Source organism: Myodes glareolus, chromosome 18 (assembly GCF_982192425.1).
Source record: "Myodes glareolus chromosome 18, mMyoGla1.1, whole genome shotgun sequence".
In the NCBI taxonomy this organism is placed as follows: Eukaryota; Metazoa; Chordata; class Mammalia; order Rodentia; family Cricetidae; genus Myodes; species Myodes glareolus.
This window is the reverse complement of record NC_142043.1, coordinates 20,759,598-20,784,799: the sequence shown is the minus strand read 5'-3', so window position 1 is coordinate 20,784,799 and position 25,202 is coordinate 20,759,598. Positions and strand designations below refer to the sequence as shown.

The following is a 25,202-nucleotide window of genomic DNA, read 5'->3' as shown; positions in this document are numbered from 1 at the left end:
CATTTTTATACCACTGTGAACTACTTCATTGTGTAAATGACCACGTTTTTTTTTATCTATTCTATGGTCGAGGGGCATTTAGGTTGTTTCCAGGTTCTGGCTGTGACAATGCTGCTATGAACATAGTTGAGCACATGTCCTTGTGGTACGACTGAGCATCCTTTGGATATATACCCAAAAGTGGTATTGCTGGGTCTTGAGGAAGGCTGTTTCCTAATTTTCTGAGAAATCACAGTACTGATATCCAAAGAGGCTCTACCAGTTTGCACCCCTACCAGCAATGGAGGAGTGTTTCCTTTGCCCCACATCCTCTTCAGCAGAAATTGTCATCAGTGTTTTCGATCTTGGCCATTCTGACAGGTATAAAATGGAATCTCAGAGTTGTTTTGATTTGCATTTCTCTGATGGTTAAGGATGTTGAGCATTTCCTTAAGTGTCTTTCAGCCATTTTAGATTCCTCTGTTGAGAAGAACAAGCAATTTTTGAGGAATCAACCTGTGCTTTCAAATTACACCACCAAACCATAAAACATAAACAGTTGGGAATGGCACACAGTCAGACAAACAAACAAATGGTCGGGAACAAAGGACCCAGAAATTTAAAAAATACATATATCTACAGCCACCCAATTTTTAACAAAGAAATGAAAAACAGAACAGAACAAATCAGCCTCTTTAACTAATGCTGCTGGGAAAACTGAATGTGCACATGTAGCAAACAAAACTAGGCCCGTATCTCTCACCATGCACAGAATCAATTAAAAAGACATTAAAGAACTAACCATGAGACCTGGAACTTTGAAACTATCAGGGTAAAGTCATGAGTAGAAAACTCACGGTGCTGGACACAAGCTGTGATTTTTCGAAGACCCATAGCATAGGGTATGATCCAAAAACTTAACAAACACGATCATTAAAAGTTTAAAAGTTTCTTCACAGCAAGCAGAACAAGAATTAAGAAACAGCACCCAGAATGGAAAGATGACTTTGCCAGTTTTATACCAGATGAGGGATTGATATCGGGAGCCTATGAAAAAATTACAGAAGTTGAACACCAAAAACTGCTTGCATGGGACAGACATAGGCCCATTGTATATATGTGACAGTTGTGTGGCTTGGTCTCCTTGTGGGACTCCTAACAGTGGAACAGAGACTGTCCCTGATTCTTTGACTGGCTTTTGGGATCCTATTCCTCATAATGGGCTGTCTTGCCCAGCCTTAATAAAAGGCAAGGAGTTTATTCTTAAAACAACTTGATATACCATGTTTTGTCAATGTCCATGGGTAAAAAGAGAGGAGTAATGGATGGATGGGAAGAGGACAGAAAGGAGGGAGAGACTGGGAGGAGAGGAGGGAGGGAAATTGCAGTTGGGATGTCAAATAAATAACTAATACTAATTCAACTAACAATTAGGCTAATTTCCTCAAAACACAGTTTTGATTAAAAAGGTGAAAAACAAGTGACAAATCCTCTGTTTTCAAGGAAACACAAATTAAAACTTCATTAAAAGTCTCTCTCACCTGGAGCAGAATGCTAATCATCAAGATAGCAAATTAGGCCACACACCCCGTCCCTTCAAAGCAGTTCTGCTCAGGCAGGGGCTAGCTAGTCACAAGGCAGCCTGCACCCTCAAGGCCCTGGCTGGCAGGAAGACATTGATGGGCCTGCCAGGCCCCTTGTGGGGCTGGGCAGGTGGACCCCTCATGACAAGCAGATCCTTGGTGGCAAAATGGGAGAGAATGAGAAGATGGATGTTTCATGCGCTGTGGAGAGAGGCAGAAAGGAGGAAATGGAGACAGTGAGGAGTTGCCTGATGTGGGATCGTACTCGCCACCTGGGGCCATGGAGGTGTCCTAGCTATGCAGCTGCTAAGGGCCAAGTATGATTCCTTGGTTCTATCAGAGCCAGAGTCTGTCTAGATGTCCATAGCCCATGTTGCCATCAAAGGCCACAAGGACGCCCAGTATCTGGGCTGCCACCTGTGGCCATGGAGGTTTCCAGGAGCCATTGTGGAGTCACACTGATCTAGTTAACCTTTGTTGTCACATAGAGTCATGGAACTGTCCCAAACCTGAGCTGCTGTTAGGGACTGTGTCTGGGTCTGTGGCCCTACAGCTCCAAGGGTCTATGCCAAGTTCTGAGGCCCATGTTGCCACCAAAGACCACATAGACGCCTAGGGTCTGGCTACTACCTGTGGTCTTGTTGGGATCTGAAGGCTGTGCCACCACCAGAGCAATATTGGCCTGGGTGACCTATTCTGCTATCCCACACCTGGAGTCTACCAAGCCACTAGGGTCATATTGGTGCCCTAGGTCCATAATACAGCCGGGGTCATACAGATATGGGTGGCACATGCTACTACTTGGTACCATGGTGGCCTCTGAGTCAGGACTGCTGTTGGGGGCCATGTCTGGGTTCGTGGCCCTACTGTATGTAGCCAGGGTTGATGTCCGTGGCTCCTGTTGCCATTGAGGACACACTGATTCTAGGACTTTAGGCCTCCACCTGGGTTGGTAACCTGGGACCACACTGCTACTAAGGCCATGTGGATCTGGGGTGACCTTTGCTGCCACTTGGGACCATGGTGGGACATTTGGACCAGGGCTGCTGCTGAGGACTATGTCTGGGTCCATGGCCCTATAGAGGCCAGGGTCTGAGTGGGCATATGTGTCTCCTGTTGCCCCTGAGGGCATTATGGATGCCCGAGGTCACGTCAATCACCTGAGTCCATGGTGGTGTCCAAGGGTCATGATGCAGGGCTCGGTGCTGAAGTTCATATCACATATTGCCATCAAAGGCCACACAGACGCTCAGGGTTGGGGCCATAACCTGAGGCCTTGGTGGTGTCTGGGGCCACTCTGCCCCCAAAGTTATCCCATCTGAATGCCGAGTGCTTCAACCTGGAAACAGGATGTTGTCCAGGCTCAACCATCTGCTGAGGGCCATGACTGGGCCCATGATCCAGCCACAGCTGGCATCTGTGTTTATATCTGTGGCCCATGTCACCTCAGGGAGCCACAGAAACCATGCGTGATAAAATCTTGAGCCAGCCCCACCTTTCACCAGCCCAGGGAAAGCTGGTCCTGCCTCTCACTGGACACCTCAGCAAGAGAGCTAACCCCGACCCCTGCTCTTGGGAGAGATAGACCCACCCTTCACTATAGGCAAGAGAGAATCCACCCTGTAGACATGGGCATAGGAGAGCTTGCTCTGCCCCCTTGCCTGAGGTGAGTGGCTCCAGTGGCCCAGAATGAACAGCTCGGCTAACTTCCAGACCCACAGATGGGTCTTGGGTTGGCCCACCCTGGCATCTTCCCCATCTGGGACCTGCTGGAGCTTGTGAGGGGACTGGTTGGGTGGAGCAGTGGCAGCAGGGTCTCCTTGACTCGGGGTGGTCTCAAGGTATCCCTGAGGAGTTCCAGTGAGGATCCAGTGATGGTGGGTTAGAAACCAGGGGCCTTGAACCACACATGTGACTCATTACAATGAGCAATTAATAGTGCAGCTGTTTGGACATGGGGTGCACTTTGTGGCAGGCTACACTCAGTGTCATCAGGACAAATGAAGGTGTTTCAGAGGCAGGGGAGAAGGAGAAACGACGAGGGTCTTTTTGTTTTGTTGGTTCATTGGTTGGTTTTTTTTTTTTGGTTTATTTTGTTCTTGTTTTCGCTTGTTTGTTTGGTGGTTTTGTTTGTTTTGAATGCATTTTTTATTTTCTTTTGGGGTTTTGTTGCAGGGGTTAGGGGATGATATGGGGGGACTGGGAGGTGAGCGGAACTGTGATGTGAAGTTCCCAAAAAATGAATAAAGAAAATGTGTTTTAGAAAAAAGAAAGTAACTAAATTAGTGACAAATAAAAGTTCTATTTTTCACCAAAAAAAAGGAAGGAAGGAAGGAATGGAGAAAACTCCAGCAAACATTGACGGTCATGTGAAGGAAATAAAAGTCCTCGTACACAGCTTGGAAGGTGGACCCTAAGAGCCAATGAAGAAATCAGTGCAGAGGCTTCTCACAAACTAAAATTAGAGCTACCACGCGACCTAGCTATTTGAGAAATGTACCTAAATGATGTCACATTATACCACAGGGAAAATTAGACGTCTGTGTTTATTGCTGTGAGTGTTAGTCTAGGTATCCATCAGGCTGACGAGTGAATAAAGAAAATGCAGAACATAAACACATTGAAACTTGATTCACCCTAAAATGTAACTGGAACCATGACAGCTACAGGAAAATGAATGTAACCAGAAGTCACGGTGTTAAGTGAAGCAAACCAGACTCAGACAAACTGATCTATCAGACAAACCATCTCCTAGGTGGGATACAGACGTGTGTGTGTGTGTGTCCAAGCATGTGTGGGTGGGTGGGTGTGCGTGTGTACACAGGCTAAGAAGGGTGCAGGGAGAGAGGAGAATAAGAACGTAAGGGAGGCAAGACTGAGGAGAGAAAGGGTGATAGAATACATGTAACATGAAAGCATTCAGGACAGATTTTTGGGAAGAAATTAAGCAGCAATAATGAACACAAATAAACATGAAGTGTGGTACATATGTATCAAAAACGCCATAATGAACAGTGTTACTTTGTATGCTAACTTTAAAAATTAAAATGAGGCAAAAAATGAGATTTTCAACATTACTTTATATTACTTTTGTATAAAATAAATTTACATATGTATATTTTTCATTGATTTAAACCCTAAAGCAATTACACAGAAATAAATTATATATGTTAGCGGATAGCCATGTGATATTTTATAGATAAATAGTTTTTAATTTTACTAATTCTTATTACTCTGTTGGGGGGCACACCATAGTTCCCCTGTGGAGGGTTGAAGGACAGGTTTGCGGAATCCATCCTCTACTTCGTCTTTATGTGGATTCCGGAGGTTGAACTCAGGACATCAGGCTTGCGTTGCTAGGTAGTAGGCACCTTTGTCTGCTGTGCCGTCCTGCCCGCCCTCACCTGATGATAGATCAAAATCCATTCAGTTCATCTAATCCAAATGAGTATCTTCAAGTTCAGGTACGGGAGTGACACCAAGAGATGGGACAGCAACGGAGGAGAGTCTCGACTTTCCCAGGCGAAGGTCTTGCTCTGGAGAAGGTCATGACCCTTTCAATAACAGACTGAAGGAGAACTGAATTAGCACATAGGAACGGAACAGAGAAAAACAATTTTTAAATCATAATAAAAGCAAATGGTGTGAAAAGCTGGACAGGGGCCTGTAAAAGGAAGCAGGAAGAGAGACCACTGAGAGAAACCAAAACCACTCAGCTTCCTTTCCTTTTCTTTCTTTCTATTTTTTTTTTTAAAGCGGCCATTTTACTATGTTCTCCAGGACGTCCACTTCCATTCCCCTGAGTTAGGCTCACAAGTGTGGGGGGGTGTAGGCATGAGTCACCACTCTCAACGCTGGGTTTGTTTTGCTTGGCTTTGTACAGTACTGGGAATGAAACCCAGGACCGTGCTCACGCGGGCAAGTGTACTACAACAGAGCTTATCCTTAGCGCTTTATTTCAGTATTATTATTATCTTGACATAGCTTTCCAAGGCTGGCCTAGGCCGTCCTTAAAGCTGTGGTCCACTTTCTTAGTCTTCCCAGCAGCTGGGATTGCAGGGCTGAACCACTATGCCTAGCTTGCTTCTTTTTTTCCTTTTTTTTTTTTTTTTTTCTGGTGGTGGTGGTGGGTTTTTTTTTTTTTTTTTCTGTTGTTTGGTTGGTTGGTTTTCGAGACAGGGTTTCTCTATGTAGCTCTGGCTTCCTTGGCTTGCTCTGTAGTCTAGTCTGGTCTTAGACACGAAGATCCACCCGCCTCTGCCCTCTGATTGCTAGGACTGAAAATGTTTTATACCACAACACTCAGCTCCATTTTATATTTTTAACTATGAAGAGAACAGAAGCTCTTTTATTTATTTTTTTTGTAATTTTATTAAATTATAAAAGTTTCCCTTTCCGCCCCTCCTCCCACCACCCTCCCACTCCCTCTCCTCCTCCCTCTCCATCCCTAAGAGCAGTCAGGGTTTCCTGCCCAGTGGGAAGTTCAAGTTCCTCCCCCCTCCCTCCAGGTCCAGGAAGGTGAGTGTCCAGACAGACTAGATCCGCAAAATCCAGTATATGCAAAGGAAACAAGTCCCAGTGTCATTGTCAATGGCTTTTCAGAAAGACTCCGGGCCAGCCACATTCAGAGAATCCGGCCACATTCAGAGAATCTGGTTGGATCACGTGCTCGTTCAGTCCCAGTCCAACTGGCCTTGGTAAACTCTCATTAGATCCGTCCCCTTGTATCAGTGGGTGATTGCATCCCTCGCAGTCCTTATTTCCTTTTTCATTTTCTTCCTCCTTCTGCTCCTCATTTGGACCTTGGGGGGCTCAGTACGGTGCTCCAATGTGGGTCTCCATCTTTATCGCCATCCATCGTGGGATGGAGGTTCTCTCTGATCTTGCCTTCTTTGCTCACGTTCTCTTTCCTTCTGCTTCTCGTTTTGACCTAGGGAGTTAAGTCCAGTGTTCCAATGTGGGTCTCTGTCTCTATCTCCATCCATCGCCAGATGAAGGTTCTATGGTGATAAGCAAAATATTCATCAGTATGGTTATGGGCCTAGGCCGTTTCAGGCACCCTCTCTTCTGTCCAGAGAACAATCTGGGGATCTCCTTAGACCTGTGATCCCATTTATAATCAAGTCTCCTATAAACCCTAAGATGACTCCATTAGTTGAAATATATTCTTCCCTGATCTCATATCCATCCTTCCTCCCTCCCCCCATCCCAGTCCACCTAGCTTTCCCCATTTCTCCCCTACTCCCTTCTCTCTAACCCTCTCCCCTTCCAACAACCCTCCCACCCCCCATGCACCCGAGGTTACCTGGGACTCTTGTCTATTTCCAATCTCCAGGCAGATAGCTACATGATTTTCATCAGGTTCACCTTCTTATTTAGCTTCTCTAGGATCACGAATAATAGGCTCAAAGACCTTTAATTATGGTTAGAATCTACATATGAGTGAATACATACCATATTCCTCTTTTTGGGTCTGGCTTACCTCACTCAGTAAAGCGTTTTCTATTTCCATCCATTTGCATGCAAAATTCAAGATGTCATTGTTTTTCACCGCTGAGTAGAACTCTAATGTGTATATGTTCCACACCTTTATTAACCATTCTTCTATTGAGGGGCACCTAGGTTGTTTCCAGGTTCTGGCTATTACAAATAGTGCTGCTGTGAACATAGTTGAACAAATGCTTTTGTAGTATAATAGGGCATCTCTTGGGTATATTCCCAAGAGTGGAATTGCTGGGTCCTGAGGGAGGTTGACTCCCAGTTTCCTGAGAAACCGCCACACTGATTTCCACAGTGGCTGCACAAGTTTGCATTCCCACCAACAATGGATGAGTGTTCCCCTCATTCCACATCCTCTCCAGCATAGGCTATCATTGGTGTTTTTGAGTTTGGCTATTCTGACAGGTGTAAACTGAGAAGCTTCTGTAAAGCAAAGGACACTGTCAGTAAGACAAAAAGGCTACCTTCCGACTGGGAGAAGATCTTCACCAACCCCTCATCAAACAAAGGTCTGATCTCCAAAATATACAAAGAACTCAAGAAACTAGACACTAAAAATCTAATTAACCCAATTAAAAAATGGGGTACTGAACTGAACAGAGAATTCACAACAGATGAACTTCGAATGGCCAAAAGGCACTTAAGGTCATGCTCAACCTCCTTAGCGATCAGGGAAATGCAAATCAAAACAACTTTGAGATACCATCTTACACCTGTCAGAATAGCCAAACTCTTTTATTTTTAAAAACGCAATTATAATTTCATCTTTAAGATTTATTTTATGTATATTTATGTGTATGTTTGGAGGATGTCCGAGAAACCCAGGAAGAAGGCATCAGATCTCCTGGAGTTAGTTTCAGGTTGTCGTGAGTCACCCGATGTGGGTGTTGGGAACTGAACTCACATCTTCTGGAAGAACAGAATGCAGTCTTAACCTCTGGGCCATCTTTTCAGCCCAGGAAATCTGTAAGCCTGTCAAGCCTGTTAGCCCAGATATCTACAACCCTCAATGAAAACCTTTTGGGGGACTGAAGAAAAAACTTGGTGATTAAAAGTAGTAGATACCTCCAGGGTCATCTCTACTCACATGGGCATACACACATATGTACACAGATACACTCACATTAACATACACACAGAGACATGTATATGCATGTACACATATGCACACACATAGAAATACACACACAGACAAACACAAATAAATACATACACACAGACATAGAGTTACACACACATGTACATACACACAGACACAAACATACACACATACATACAAGAACATACATACACACAGACATACCAGCACACACACATGCACACATATACACACAGACGTACATGTACACGCACATACACACACACACATACAACATACACACACAATTCAAAGTAATGGGGAGAAGTCTTAAAATGATAAAGCCTTGTTTTATTTTCTTTCTAAAGATAATTCAAATGAACTTTTAAATTAGCATATGTAGTATTTTGTGAGGAAGTAAAGATTAGGACTAGAAAAGAAATATTCCCGTGACTGCGTGTCACCATTACTATGATCGCAGACAAATCAGAGCTGTTCAAATCCTACCTGGGTCCTTTTTTTTCGTTGATGACATCATACGTTTTCAAACTTAAGCAGTTTAAAAAAAAAAACTGTGACAAGAGAAACTTAAAATATAAAATGGTTTAAAATGTTGGCTACTTGTGAGTTCGTATTTCTGGCCCAATATTTATTTTACTATTAGGGATTGAAATTTTTGTGGGTGATAATGAGTGGTTTTAATTAATAATCTTTAACAATCCTGTAGAAATGTAATGGGCTCCAAGTGCTCGGAGAGAGGGAAACATTCTGATAATCAAAACGCAAGTAAGGAAAAGCAAGTGGGGTGTACTCTGCATACCAAGAAGCTCAACAGCAATCCCTAGAAATACTTCAGATAGAATATTAAGCAATATTTTATAATAAATTCAGAAGAGTAACTGTGATTACTAGAAAGTAACACAAATTTGCCAAGAGCAAGAACATTATATTATGCTTATTTTTCAGTTGGATAGGGTAACCAGCTTGCTGTGACAGAGTCGTAGAGTAGATAAAATGTCTTGATTTCAGCAAAGCGTTGAAAAGTGCTTTATAATGTGCTTAAGGAATAGAAAGAGAAATTTCGACAGGATGACAGTACCCTTCATAGACCGTGTCCCTGGGAAAAGCTCCCCAGAGACAAACAGCATTGAAAGTAAAATCCAGAAGACAACGTCAGGCACTTGAAGGTTCTGAGAAAATGGAGTTGGCAGCTCCTGCTAAGGATCAATGAACTGAGATTAACATAATAATATAGAGAGTAATAAATATGAAGACTTTTGAATGCAAGTGAGCAAAGCCTCTTCATTTGAATTTGCTTCAAATTTGAGCCCATGTACTTGATTCTCAGCAAAGAATGGAACTCTGAGCTGTACTAACAATCTCATTCCAAAGAGTGATGATAGATGAAAACATAGCTTCATCACTTGCTTCTTTAGTCATTTGGTTGAGCTTGCCCTGAATCCATGCAGAAAGGAGCTGAGGCTATTGAGTGAGTGAGGGTATGTATGTGTGTGCGTGTGTGTAAATGGATAAAAGCAATAAGAGGTCTGTCTTCCTGCTGAAACCGAAAGCCTATGAGAGCACAAACTGTGTCTGAATTTAGAGTATGATGTCTCTGAGCATTACAGACAGGAACAATGCAGAGGAGATCAAATAATGATAGGAAAGCACATAGAGGTTGGAAAGGAAGAGCAGCCATGGACATGTGCATCCTTGTTAGTAACTGAATGGACCATTATTCGCATGAGTTTCAGTTTCGCATCTGAGCATCCTTGCAGCCAAAGCCTTGTTGCAAGCATATTTAAAGATACCTGTCTTTGCCACTTTTTTTTTTCCAGAAGCAGGATATATAGATATCTTTTGCAATAAAATACTGGCAAGGATGTCTTATGGGATGCCTCCAGGAACCAATATAATGTGAAATACTGGGAAACTCTCAAAATGTTGGTTAATTGGTCATTATTCTTTTTCAAGAAAGAAGCAGAAAATCAAACATAGTTTACAAAAAATAATTACATTAAGGACCCGTATGGGTGTACTCTCAGGACACAGGTCAGTGGTGTTCAGGTTCACTCAAGGTTCTGTGTTGTGGCAACAAAAAGACAGGAACAAAAGTGTGCTGAAGATAGTCCTTTTGAAATCAGAGTTTTGCTATTATCTGGGCAGTGGAAAATTTGAAGTTGAGTTTCCTGGCAAAAACAAACAGTGGTACTTTTTCATATTGGTAACTAAATGCCAGCTCTTTTGCTTACATTGGAGAGTTACACATTGTCAGAGTCTCACATCAAGGGATGCAGGAACAGAGTGGGTATATTTAGGGCACAGTGGTGAGGAAAGTGCAAGATCTGGACATGGGTTCCTATGCAAATCAGACAACCAATAAGTAGCCTTGGTGTATTGAGTCAGAAGACTGCTGGGAAAGCCAGGGTAAAACCGTCTTTAAGTATATGATGAACTTTCTGGGGGAGGTAAGGGTGCACATATTCTGTAGTTGTGAGCCTGAAGGACCAGTCGCAAAGGTTCTCAATGGCGTTGACTCCAGGGAGGAAGCCGTTTTCCAGACGTAGAGTTGTCTGTAACAGGCCTGAGAGGGCATAAAGTAGGTTCAGGACGCTAGATGGATTCAAAGAGAAACAGACCAAATGTCTTTTACTGATGCTTTAAGATAACTCCAATAAGAAACGAAAGAGAAGCTTCTGGTCACGTGGTTCATTGATTACTGAAGCCAGCTTCAGTCTGAGCATGACCAAGATTGTGTTTACACACAGTCTAACTTTCACTCTGATAAAAGCGCCTTGGATTGCTTGTGGATCCTTAGAACAAGTTCTAAATCAATTACATTCACCAGAGCCTTGTCCAGAAACACAGTAAAGAAACAAACAAACAAAAAAACCTATTCTGCAAATTCTCTGATTGTCTTCTAATGCCACATGTAATGTGTAACATCTCATGTTATATTAGGGTATTAATACGGACATATATAGACCTCAATTAACTCACTATGAAGAACACCAAAGTGTCATGTTAAGGTTTTGCTGCTTTGCAGTGAAAGGTGGGATGTTCTGTGAGGAGACTTCAGGGGGAAACTGTATCTCTCATGGAAAAATTATATACCAAGGGCATTTCATAAAGCATTAAGTTTATAAAGGCAGACAAAGTTAGGATAAAAGTCAACAGTAAGCTTCAGCCCCACCTATCTGGTCATTGATTTATTAGATAGCTCAGCTTCTAGGCACATGCATATTGACCAGTGGGTCATGTAAAGTCAGTAATACCAGCAAGCATGCTTCAGTTATCATAATCTGTAATGTACATATAAACATCTTCTATACAATATACTAAAGTGCCTAACTCACCATAGAAATACTTGAAATTATATGAAACATCATAAGTGTGGCTAATTTATTTTATAAATGATTTCTCCAAATATTTCTCAGCAAAGCTGATAGTCCACCAAAATATTTACAGAAGAATACCTTCTGGGTCGATTAGCAAAGCCTGTTTGTTCCTGCTGAAGCTGCATGAAATGCCAACCTGAGATATAAGCTCTGTGTCTTGTTTGTGTATCGAATCATTCTTAGTTGTTTATGAATGACTAGAGGTGTGTGTGTGTGTGTGTGTGTGTGTGTGTGTGTGTGTGTGTGTGTGAATGACAATAACGTAACCTGCTGAGGTTCCTCTGGGAAAGTGTCAGCCAAGCTTTTCTGAGTGCTTTATTTGCATGTCACTTTAATTCTAGCTAAGTGCACCTGTTCTGAAAGTACAGGCTTTAGAATCAGGACATCATTTGTTCAAACAAGGACCTCTGTTTCTTAGCTCAACCTTCTTGCTAAATTAAATCTCAGAAACTGATTCTTAATTAACTAAAAGAAAAGAAGTTGATGCACTTTTCTTCGCTAAACAGAGCAGCCTTGAAATTGATAATATTTACTTTCTCATAAATGCTCTTCTCATCTTAAATATCAGTACTTTCCAAAGGGAAGCATGGCATAAAAAATTGGATAAGCATGAATTTTATCTGAAAAAAATAGAAACAGCAGGTAAAATAATAGCCAAAAGCTATTATAGAATAATTTTGGAGGAATATGTTCTTCCCATGGTAGTTTTAAGTCAATCATTAAGGTTACCTTGGCAAGTTGTTGATGGCTACTGAATAAGACCGTCTTCCAGTTTGTGGTCCTGTCTTCCTAACCCTCCACCATAAGGATTTTAATTCTCTGTACAGGTATATCTTGGATATATATCAGTAGACTAATGAAGCCTATGAACCCTTTATCAGAATGTTCTTAAGTGCATAAAATACACATAATTACAAAAGATAAAATTGTGTTGAAATGCGAGGAATGAAGTATCAAACATGCTTATGATGTGGCAAGGTATATCCTTTATTATTAATGCATTAAAAATGGTCCCTATCCAGGGTCTAATAAATGCCATAATTATGAAATATTGATTAGAAAAATCACTATTTAAGCAATCATAATTTTTTGTCTCTGATATAAAATATGATATGAAAATATTTGTAATTTCTAAGTAACAAAGTCATGAAGAGGACTACTGATTCCATCATAGTGAAAACTAAAGTTGGCCTCCATGGTCAAACCACCCTAAGTTCTATGTGCAAATTCCTTGAAAACCTGTGGACCTAATCAAAGACACTCAAACAGACAGTGACCACCATTGTTCCTGCTTTTATTCAACTTGCAACAAGATGCAGTGGAGCAAAAGTATTTGTCCTCTGTTTTGTGAAACAAAAGTTAATGGAGTTGTAGCAGAGACTGGGTCTAAGTACAGGGTTGAGTCTGGAGCTGGGCAAGGTCAAGGTATATGTTACCAGAAACTCTAAGGACACCAGTACTGTCTTTCACATTTAGTAGCTACTAAAGTAAATAGAGACCCTCCCCAGGAATCCTCCTCTCTCGGTTTGCAGCCTTCTCTTGTACTTCCTTCTGGGATGTGTTTCTCTAGTAAATGTACTCTGCTGAACTGTCCCCCATCCCCTGAAGATCTCCTCAAGCATAAAGTGCTTGTCTTCCCCTGCCTTTCATTACCATCTGTGTGCACAGTTTGTCCATTTCCCTGTGTGTACACCTTGTCCATTTCCTTATGTGCACACCTTGTCCATTTCCCTGTGTGCACATCTTGTCCATTTCCCTGTGTGTAGAAATTCCTATAGGTAAAGACGCCTCAGTTGATCAGCAAACGTGGCAGTCTTGGCATGATATGTTTCCAAATAATCAGAATATTCAATATTTATTTTCTGCCGAGCTGAAATGACAGATTTATGGGATTGCCCCTACTGGCTCTTTTCCAATACCAGATGACAGAGCCTGCAGGTGTTCACTATCTCCCCATTACTGATGAATTAGTGACATCTAAGCACATGCTTGCATCTCACCTTGCTTCATACAGTCCCGTGCACTAGGGTACTCCTTCTCCCCAGCCATTGTGCTCACTAGCTCCATCGATACCTTCAGGACTGTTCGGTCAGGATCTTCTCCAGAAAGTCTCCTTTAGCCCCAGGTTCAGCCCCGCAGACATGCAATCTCTGTGTTTTCATGAAGACCCACAATTAAAATAGTGTCCACCTGTGTTCCATTCTTGCTTATCTTCATCGTGAAATTTAAGATGATTGTAAACAACTAACCCCTCATTTTCATTTTGCACTGGAAGTCACACATTGAGCAATCCATGCTACCTAAACCTTCTTCTCTGTTGTGATCCTATGTACCTATAGTTTCCTACCACTGCAGTTAGTACTCATAGATTTAATCATGTTTACTTCTGTTTACTATTTTGGGCATCTCACTAAACCTACATTGGCAAAAAAAATGGTTAAAAGAATTTACCTTGTTTATTGTGATATCCCCATGACTCTACCTACCACTACATACTCAATATTTGCTGGTTGGATAAATGGATAAAAGTAGTAAAGGAAAAGAAGGAGTGAACTAATGAATGCACTTGACCATCCCTATCCTTGGGCAGCTAGAGCAATGGAGGTATTTTGCTTGTAGCCTTAAACTAGGTATCGCCAATGATGACAGAACGCTGGCACAGAAGCTACCAGATATTAGAAAAGAAGGTAGTTGCATTAGTCAGCTTTCTTACTACTGTGACAAAATGCCTGACACAAAGGACTTTAAGGGAGACCTTTGTCTGTCCTACAGTTTCAAGGTTTTCATTCCACCACAGTAAGGAAAATTATCAATCACAAGTCAGGAAACATTCTCTAAGGAGCCAGGTAGCAAATATTTCATTCTTACATGTGTTGAGTCTTTTTCTGTCCTGCCAGCCAGTTCCCAAATAATGACATGGAGACTTCTTATTAATTGTGAAAGCTCGGCCTATAGCTTAGGATTGTTTCTAACTAGCTGTTACAACTTACATCCATTTATATTCATCTACATTCTATCACATGACACTACCTCTCTTCCATCTTGCACCTCCTGTTTCCTTTCCACGTCTTCTATCTTCTCCCTCCTCCTTTCTCTCCCTGGAAATTCTACCTATACTCTGTGCCCAGCTACTTACTGTTCAGCTTTTTATTACATCAATCACAGCAATACATCTGCACACAAATATCCCACCACACTTGCAGTTCATTCTGTCTGTTATAACTACTTTGTTTTACACTTTTAATTTGAAAGACGACATACACAACATGCCAGTGACAATAAAACTTTATTTATAAAAATAATCATAAGTGGTATATCTGCAATGCAACCCCGGTATCCAAGACTCTGGGACCATTGTGAAAGAAGGAGCAGAAGGACTGTATAAACCAGAGTACCTGCTGCTGGGTAGTGTCTGAAGAGTGCTGAATGGTGACAGGCATGCTGTACCCATTAGATCTCAACAACATGGTTGCCTAAACAAGACCTAAAAAACGGCAATGACAGGCAGTATACTAGTGTTTCACAAGGCCAACTGCCACATGAAAAACTATAGTCTGTCAGTGGCTGCTGATCAAGAGGAAATCCATTTTCTCTATGGGCTAACTCCTCAATAGATTATCCAGTCCCAAGTAGTCTTCCCCTAATACATATGCATAGGAGCAACAATGAATGGGCTCAGTGGGTTTTATGTATTTACACATATACATGACATATGTCATATACATTTACAGAATAAAAGGTCACAGATTTGAGAGGAATCGGGACCAACATAGGAAGTGTTAAATGGGGGGAAAGTGAGGTTGAAAATGATGGAAATACACAGAGATGAGATTTTCAACAATTTAAAAAATAATCATTAGGATGCAGGCTTGTTTCTCAGTTCATAATTAGCCAATTCCTGATAGTTATCAGGGCACTGTGGGTCTAGGATGGAAAAGGGACTTGTAAGTCTTATTGGTGCAAGCTATGAGGAGGTAGAGTTTAATTCCTCTGAAATCGGGAAGACCTTGTATGAATTTTCTGGACACAAGTAATGGTGAGATCTAGTCTACAACATTTCACTAGGATTCTGATTTATTTTGATAGCCTGCCTTTCAACTTCAACTTTGAACAGACTTCCCTTTTATTTGAGATTTTCTGTGGACACTCAGCCCCCATCCAGAGCCCTGCCTTGATCCTAGAAGTTCCATATTCATAGAAACATCACTGAAGTAATGGATAGAAAGTACTTGCTCATTACTTCTGATCCCTGCCATTAAAATGTGAGTAGCCAGAGCTTCAAGTCCCTTCCTCTAGCTATTTGTCTGCAAAGAGCAGCAACATGTGCAGGTGGCAGAGAAAATCACCTTTTTCCCCCCTGCTCTTCCTGTCAATATAAAGAAATTACAAATTAGAGTCCATAAGCACTATCAGACTCTGGCAGTGTGTGCTCAGCTTAGCAATAATAGCGTGCAATGCCTCATGATTTACAGACTTGACAAGTACAAAAGTGTGTTCTGCTTTTTAGAATGACTGCAATAGACATCCCCAGAACAAAGAGCAAGACCCACTCTTCAATCCTGCTTGGGGTTCCTTTTAGGAGAGGAGTTGTGTGGGAAATTCGCCGATTCCTGAATGTTAACATTTAAATACAGCACCACACAACATACACACAGCACAGCACATATAATCTTGTCTTTGTCGGTAATGTTACAAAAAAAATCCTCTTATAGTAAATATCATACTGCACTCTGGTATTTAAAATGCTCAGTAATTATTTAACTCATTCCTGTTCAAATGGAGCTGGTGCTTTATTTGTTTTGTGGTGATTCTGCGTGGTTCTCATCAAACTTCTCTTTTCTGTTATTTTGCAGTTTTCTCCTTGTATTTGGTTGCTTGATATTGTCAGTGTTTTCGACCATCCCTGAGCACACAAAATTGGCTTCAAGTTGCCTCTTAATTCTGGTAAGTTAATCATATATTTTTATAAATTTATTTGTCTATACGTGAATCTGCATGCAGTTTCTGTGATGTGACAACTGTGTATAATATTTATGCTACACATTTTATCCTATATGTTATCCAGAAAGATTGTCACTGCAAAACATAAAACTATGAAAGATCATTGAATGCAACCATTAGTCAAATATGGGAAACCCTTGCAGAAATATTCAAGATTCTAATAGACAATAATACAATGTCCTGCAGGTACATCTTGAGAGGAAGGTCACATTTAAAGGCAGTTTTGATTATGTTTGCCTCTGCTAATAAACAATTATAAAAAAATCAGCATGCATGTGATTTCTCATTACTGCTAAAGGCGATACAGGGTAGAAAGCATTTTCCAATAACTGAATTTAGCAGTAGCTAAGTATAATTAGCTAAAAAACTGTGTGCATGTAGCTCCTCGTAGGAAAACAGAAGTCTCTTTATGCTTTTTTCGGCTAACAGACTGTATTATGAGCTCGCTGCTAATGTAGTTACCTGGTGAGAAACTGCAGATTTCTCAATTTCTATTACGCTGCCAGTCCTCAACCACACAGAATTATCCAATTCTCTTTAAAATGGAAAAAGACCCCAAGATATTTTAGTCTGAGTTATTCTGAGCCTTTTAAACTCTTGTAGTTTCTATTACAATGAACCCATAGCACTTCATGCTTCAATCACATATGATTGAAAGTTTGGTTCATTTACATCCATTTCAACCTGCCTCACATAGTTCAAAATTATTAGACTTGACATTCTCAGAATGAACTGGAACAACTCAATTCTGTAAAGCACGGTGCAACAGAGGAAGGAGGGGAGATGGGTTAAAATGGTTTTTGTAAACGAAAAGAGATTGGCTGTGTATAAGATTCATTTAATATACAAAAACTCTGTGTCGTGGAGGTGGAAAAGGAAAGACTTCAACTCTTGTCATATGAGAGAAGGCAGATTCTTCCCTGGCCCTTGCTTTCATATAGCTAACTTGTGCTTGATGTTGCTAAGACAGCACCAAGTCCGAACGTCTTGTATTAGGAGCACTCACTTTTGAATCAAAGACAAATCTACTCCATTTTTGTCTCCATAGACATTATGCTCAGTGGTATAGTGCTAATGTTATGACTTCGATTTCCAAACCCAAGGGAGAGAACAGAAAAAGGAAAAGCACTCCAGGGGTTTGTTCCATTGCACAGTTTCCATTTGGGGAGCAAGTAGGCTTTCAGCTTGATCCAGCCCTCTGCTTATTACAAATGAAGCCTGAGGTCTAAGGTTCAGATGATTTTAGGTCCATACAGAACGAAGAACCATAGATTGAAAATGTAAACCTGACCTTCTGATTTTGGAACAAAATTAAAAAAAAAAAACTTGATTGAATGATTATATGTCTAGAAAGCTTTCAGGAATCCTACAAAAATATTTAATTCATAACCAAGTCAAAAATCCAAACCTGATGGGTCATGTTCTCAAAGTCTCTGAACATAAGGGTTACTATCATTAGTTCGTTTCTAAATAGCAAAAGAAAACCCATGTGACCAGTGTGATTTCAGCCTCTGTAAACCCCGACATGATTCAAACCTTGACTTTTTAATGATGTTGTCTCATGAACAACTGATTATATTTAGCCACCAGGATATATTTTAATAAATAGAGATGTTGGTGTTTTAATCATTTTTATGAGGCTGAAGGCTGAACCTGGAGCATCATTCATGCTAGGCAGGTGCTCTACCACTAGCTAGCCACCCAGCCCTAACCTTGTCAATCTTGATGTCTTCAGATTTGGCAAAGCAAAGCAAAGTGCTTCTTCAGGTGAGCCTTCATTTTGAGCAGTGACATCGTGCTGAAGACGGATGTTTCAGAAGGGTACTGCTATGTAGTGTTCAGTGGGGAAAGGATTTATTCATTTTCCTATTTGGGGGCTGTAGCATTACATTTTCAGGGTGTCAGTTGTAAAACTAAGGTGTGTCCTAAATACAGACCAACCTAGAAATAAGTAGAGTATTGCAAAGCTAAGAGTCAGTGTTGTCTCCAAAAATTTTATTTTCAAAGAGCAATTAAAATAAAACAACTGTGTTTTTATTTTTATTGGAAATTGATAAATTGAAAAATTGCACATATTTTCAAATTTTTCACAATGAATTAATACATTCAATTATAGAATATTAGAAAACCTGAGAACCTTTAATGATTTAGAAATCCTCTTGCTATTTTATAAAATGTAGTTTTGAGATGGCTAATCAGATTTCAAAGACTGTTTGCCCTGTGAACATTTAATCAAACAGAATTCAAACATATAATCAAACAGTTCTTTCTGACTGGGGTTTTATTGGTTTCTTGGTTGGTTGGCTGACTGACTGGCTAACTGGCTGTCTGGCTGACTGGTTGGTTGGCTAACGCTAACTGATTGGTTGGCCGGTTGTCTGGCTGGCTGGCTGGCTGGCTGGCTGCCTGATTTTAGCTGCCAACAAAGAGAATACCTAAAACGTTTTTATTCAAATACTGATAGGAAGATCTATTGAAATATAGACAAAATTTTATAATAAATTACTCATTTTATCAGACAGGGTCTAGCTATATACCTTGAACTGACTTAAGCAATTCTCCTGCTTCTGTCTCCTAGTAGCTTGTATTATAGCTCAATGCCATCATGTTCAAATGATGTGATTTTTAATCCTTTGGTGTACATAGTTGGTGTACAAACATAATACTAAAGGATTATTTATAATTACATATAAATAATGAATTAGTTTATATATTTGTCATAACTTTATTTCTTTTAGATTTTCTTGAAATTTGGTAAGGGATTTTCTACAACTCTTGTGAAAATAATAACACACACTGATTGCAAACTTGGCCATAAGCAAGCCTATTGGAGGAGTCTTGTATACTCTATCTTCGCTCTTCTGGCTCCACTGAGATCATAGTGTAAAGCATATAGATCATTACATGGATATTGTCTTGCTCACTGTCGAGGGCCCCATGAAGAGTCTGGCTCTTCATCCCATGACTGAAAGAGAACACTCCAACGCGTCATCCACAATTGCACTTCCAGGACTAGCATAAAACGGAGACCCAGAAACTTGTTCATGCTACAAACGGAGTTAATGTTTTGCTCATTTGTTCACTTACTCCTTCTGTTGTGTAAAATGCTGTTGACCTGCTTTCTTCAAGGATGTGATAGGCGTGTCTGCAGATAGGCACCACGTGATCAAACTCTATTTCAATCTTTGTTTTTATTTTAGCAAAGTAATTTGTGAAATTAATTCCTCACCAAAGTTTTCTTAGTAAATAATATTTGAGGAAAATTGCAAAATAGGTGGCACCAGTAACGTGACAGCCTACCTTGACAACAGCTACATCAGCACTATCTCACGTGACTACGTTTAAAACTCCAGAGTCTAGCAACTGCTTGCAAATTCTAAAAGAAGTTTAAGACAATGAGTTGAAATTAACTTCTATTTCCGCCTTTAGCACGGTAAGAGCTATGTGTCCACAAAGCTATATTACATTGCCATAAGTTCAGATTAGCCACACAACTTGAGCATGTTCCTATGGAAACCACAAAAAGGTAGCTCTAGAACGGAGGAAATGCAAAGGGAGTTCGAAACACTTCACCACCAAATAAAAGTTATTTTGAAACACTAGCAGAGAAAATTATGTGGGAAATGAGGGACCCAGAAAATGCAGTGTATGTAAGACAAAGAATTATGTAGAAAAAGCAGATGTTCGCTAATCACAATTTTTTTAACTACAAATGGATCAATATTACTACGAAAAATACAGTTTTGCAGAAAAGAGTTTTACACATGTACTGGCTGCAAGACACTCCTTTAGATCAAAGACACAAATATTGCAATAATAAAAGGATCAGAAAGGCATACCGATGCAAATAGTAACTGAAAGAGAAGAGACATAGATACACTACATGGGATAGATGAAGCATAGTTCAAAGCAAATTAGGGTTATATAAAAATGGAAATACTTTGAAGAAAGGACATTATATAAAGGTTCAAAGTTTCATTATAAAAATATAAATTTTCATCATATAAAGGCCTGAATACAGCAAAAAAAGAAAGTGTAAGTTTAAAAACATGTATCTAATAACTGACCACAGAATACATCAAGTAAAAGCTGGTGACGTTGGAGAAGAACACTGGGAAGAAGAAAGAGAAGTAAAGCTGACAAACTGCAACAATACAACTAGATCCAACAGGCATACACAAAACACGCTATCCAAGAGCAAAAACTTGTTCTCAAGTGCATGTGGGACATTTTTCATGACAGACACATGTTAGTTACAATTTAGGTTTCAGTAGATTTTAAAAGATGGATACTAGAGAAAAAGAGAGTCTTCACTTTCCATGACGGAATGAATTTTAAATCCTGTAAAAGAAACAACAATGAAATGTTCACAAATCTGTGGAAAAGAAGCAATATACTCAAACAACAAGTGGAGTAAAGAAGAAATCATAGAGGTGAATGAAATTAAACATTATCAAATTTATCAAAACTCGGAGGACACAGTGAAAGCAGGGTTAAGAAGCATCCTTAAAAGGAGCATATGTACCACACTCCTTTCTCCCTAAGGCTTGGGGAATTGTTGTATTAGAAGGGATTGAGAAGGTAAAGAGCCTGAGGTAATGGATGACAACAAGGAAACAGCATCTTTGGATACAACAGGGTCATTGCCCATGCAAACTCAGAGTGATCATGATGCCATGCACAAAACCTGTACAAGCAGCAATATACTGATCTGAGTATAGCATACTGTCACTAGGAGTCAACTTATTACTACATCCCTTTAGCATAACAATAATATTTGGTTTTCTCTGAGGTCCATGGTGTGTCTTATGTCAGGTTCTAGACCACCCAAGTAATGCTGGGCATGGATTCCATCTCATGGAATGGCCCTTAAATCTAGTCAGATCATGGATGGTTGTTCCCACAACTTTTCAACTGTTGCCCTAGAACATCTTATAGGCAGGTGACCATTGTATGTCAAGGTCTTGCCGCTCAGCTGGTGTTTACTTTTCTCCTCTGGTAATTAACACTTCGTGTGCCTGCCACCCAGCTCCCAATTAAATACATGGATATTTATTCTTGCTTATGAATGCCTGGCCTTAGCTTGGCTTGTTTCTAGTCAGCTTGTCTAATGCAAATTACCCCCGTTTCTCTTTAACTACGTTTTGCCTCTGAGCTTTTTACTTTCCTTTATTCGATATATCTTCTTTCCTTCTTACTCCATGGCTGGCTGTGTGGCTGAGTGGCTGGACCCTGGAGTCCTCCTCCCTTGTTTTTTTTGCTCCTCACTCTCTTCCCTAGATTTCTCTTACTTATTCTTTCTGCATACCAGCCCTGCCTATTCTTTCTCCTGCCTAGCTATTGCCTAGCTCTTTATTAGAACAATCAGGTGTGTTAGGCAGGCAAAGTAACACAGCTTCTCAGAGTTAAACAAGTGCAATTTAAAAGAATGCAATAATCTTCACTTTATTAAAAAAAATATTCCACAGTATAAACAGACGTAACACATCTTAAACTAATATTCCACAACAGCAGAGTACCTTCCAGTATCGTGAACTGTAGTCAGTGGTGGGAGAAAGCTCTATGTAGGCACCAGCTCAATTTCTTCACATTCAGTGAGTTGTCGAAATGTTGTATACAACAATAAGACCTTACCAACAGTTTGTGGAGAACAACAAATAGTCTTGTCAATAGCCTGGGTCGTTTGGGGGTTTCCATAGGGCCCATTGTGCCAACAACTCAATTATATGGAACCCATTCCTTGCACTGGAAGTTTCATTTGATTGCAAGAAGTGTCTTACTAGGACTTTGCCTCCCCCATTATTTGGTGATTATATTTTGATTTCCTTCACATATGTTTTTTTTTCCTGTATTTTAGGAGACTTCTACGGTAGTAGGTTTCTATGCAACTTCTCAAACGACCCTTGGTTTTAACTGTCTTTCCCTGTATTCTCATCTTAACACCTTTTCCTTTATTCTCCATTTAATCCTCTAATTCCAATCCCCAACCCCAATATATCCATAACTATCTATTCTATTTACCCTTTCTCAGGAGATCCTTTTCTCCTCCTATTCCCTTACAGTGTACCTAACTTCTGTAAATATACAAATTGTAGTCTGCTAATCAAACACTCAACAACTAGCATTCACACATGAGTGAATACATAATATATTTGTCTTTTGGGGGGTCTGAGTTACCTCACTCAATAGGATATTTTAGCTCCATCCACTTACCTGTTAATTTCATAATTTCATTTTGTGACATCTGAATAGTATTCCATTGCATAAATGTGGTGTGGGACAAATGTCTATATTCTGTCAATTATATTTTAAATAAATGCTGATTGGCTAGTAGCCAGGCAGGAAGTATAGGCAGGACAACCAGACAGGAAGTAGAGATGGGTCAATGAGAACAGGAGAATTCTGAGAAGAAGGAAGTTCTTTCTGCAGTTGTGAGCCTGCAAGATGTGACTTCCTTGTTGAAAAAGGTACCGAGCCATGTGGCTAACATAGACAAGTATAATGAACTAATATACATTGTAAGAGTTACTATGAAGCCTGAGCTAAAGGGCCAATCAGTTTATAGTTAATGTAGACCTCTGTGAGATTTCTTTGGGACTTAATGAATGCGGAAATTGGGCAGGACAGAAACCTCCAACAACATAAATGTACCACATTTTCTTTATTCATTCATTTGTTGACAGAAACTTAAGCTCTTTCTAATTTCTGACCAGAGCAATGAATGTCCCTTGTATCCCTAGTCTCTCCAGGAGTTTTATTATAAAAGGGTGTTGAATTTTGTAAAAGGCCTTTTCTGCAAGTGATGAGATGATCACGTGTGTTTTTCTTTTCCTTTCAATCTGCTTATATGGTGGATTACATTTATCAGTTTATGTGTGTTAAGTAATCCCTGCATCTCTGGGATGAAGCCTACTTGATTATGGTAGATGATCTTTTTGATGTGTTCTTGTATTCTGTTTGCAAGTTGTTTACTGAAATTTTTTACATCTATATTCACAAGGAATTGGTCTATAATTCCCTTTTTGGAACTTTGTGTGATGCAGGTAACCAAGGGTAATTGTGACCTAGTAAAATGAATGGGGCAATGTTCCTTCAGTTTCTATTTTGCAGAATAATTTGTGAAATATTGACATTAATTCTTCTTTGAAGCTCTGGTAAGGGTTCTGTGCTGAATCCATATGGCCCAGGGCTTTTTATGGATGTGAGACTTAATCACTGTTTCAATTTTACTAAAGGATATAGGTCTGTTTAAATTGCTTACCTGATCTTGATTACCCTGCTTTGTTTTATTTTGGTTTTTATTTTACTTTAATAGGTGGTATATATTGAGAAATGTATTCATTTCTTTTAGGTTTTCCAATTTAGTGGAGCACAAGTTTTTAAAGTATGTTCTCATGATTCTGTATATTTGTCTCAATGTTTTTTTTTTTTTACCCTCACCATTATTCCTCTCTAATTTTGTTAATTTGGGTCTTCTCTCTGTGTTTCCTTGTTAACTTAGGCTGGTCAATTATACTGGTTTTCTCAAAGAACCAACTCTGCATCTCATGGATTCTTTTATTGTTTATTTTCTCTTTGCATTGTTTATGTTGCTGTTTGTTTATATTTTATTAATTTCAGCCCTGAGTTTGATTATTTCTTGGTGACTATTACTTGCCTCTTAAAACCACCTTCATGTGTCCCATAGGTTTGGGTATGGTGTGTTTTTATGTTCACTGAATTTTAAAAAGGCTTTAATTTCTTTCTTAATGTCCATCTTTTCCCATCTTTTATTCAGTAGTAAGCTGTTCTGTTTCCATAAGTTTGTAAAACTTTTTACTGTTTCTGCTGTTGTTGATATTCAGTCTTAATACAAAGTGAGCAGATAGTATATAGAGTGTTATTTCATTTTCTTATGTCTGTTGAGACTTTCTATGTCTCCAAATATATGGTCACTTGTGGGGAAAAAAAAATCTCATGAAGTGCTGAGAAGGTACATTTATTTCTGTTTATTTTTGGCTGGGGGGGGTCTTGCAAACCTGTCTATTGGAGAGAGTGGGTATTGGAGACTCCTACTATCACTATGTTAGCGCCTATGTGTGGTTTGAGCTCTAGCCATGTTTCTTTTATGAACTAGGGTGCCCTGGTGTTTGGGAGATAAATGTCTATAATTGTAATATCCTCTTGGTAGATTTTTCCTTTGTTGAGTGTGTAGTATCTTTGCCTATCTCTGCTGATTAAGTTTGGTTTAAAATCTATTTTGTCAGATAATAAAATGGCTACATCAGCTTACTTATTGGGTTCATTTGCTGGAAATATCTTTTTCCATCATTTTACTCCGAGGTGACATTTACCATTAATGTTAAAGTGTGTTTCTTGGCTGCAGGAAAAGGATGAATTTTTTTTAATCCAATCTGTTAGTCTGTGTCTTTTTATTAAGAAACTGAGGTCATTAATATTGAGAGTTTCTAATATGCTGTGTTTGATTATTCCCATTATTTTGTTATTATGGTGTTGTTGGTTTTGTATTTGTTTTTGTTTTGTTTTTTCTGAAGTGAAGTAGCTGGGTTCTAGTGGAGACATATTGTCCTGATGTTATAGATTGTATTTTCATGCTGGTGTATAGGTCTCTAAGTTTGTGATAATTATTTACTGGATGTTGCTAGCTGCTCTTGTCTTTGTTGA

The 25,202-nt window shown here is 39.8% G+C and overlaps 1 protein-coding gene across 2 annotated transcripts in view; it reads left to right on the top strand.

The window, feature by feature from the left end:
• The window catches only part of Kcnq5 (potassium voltage-gated channel subfamily Q member 5), a 519,189-nt gene that overhangs the window by 322,493 nt on the left and 171,494 nt on the right, over window positions 1-25,202 (top strand). For both annotated transcript variants that reach the window (XM_085679420.2, XM_048430486.3), the window contains exon 2: window positions 16,391-16,481. In XM_085679420.2, the coding sequence (XP_085535546.2) occupies window positions 16,391-16,481 (91 nt within the window). The remainder of the gene's footprint in view (window positions 1-16,390; window positions 16,482-25,202) is intronic.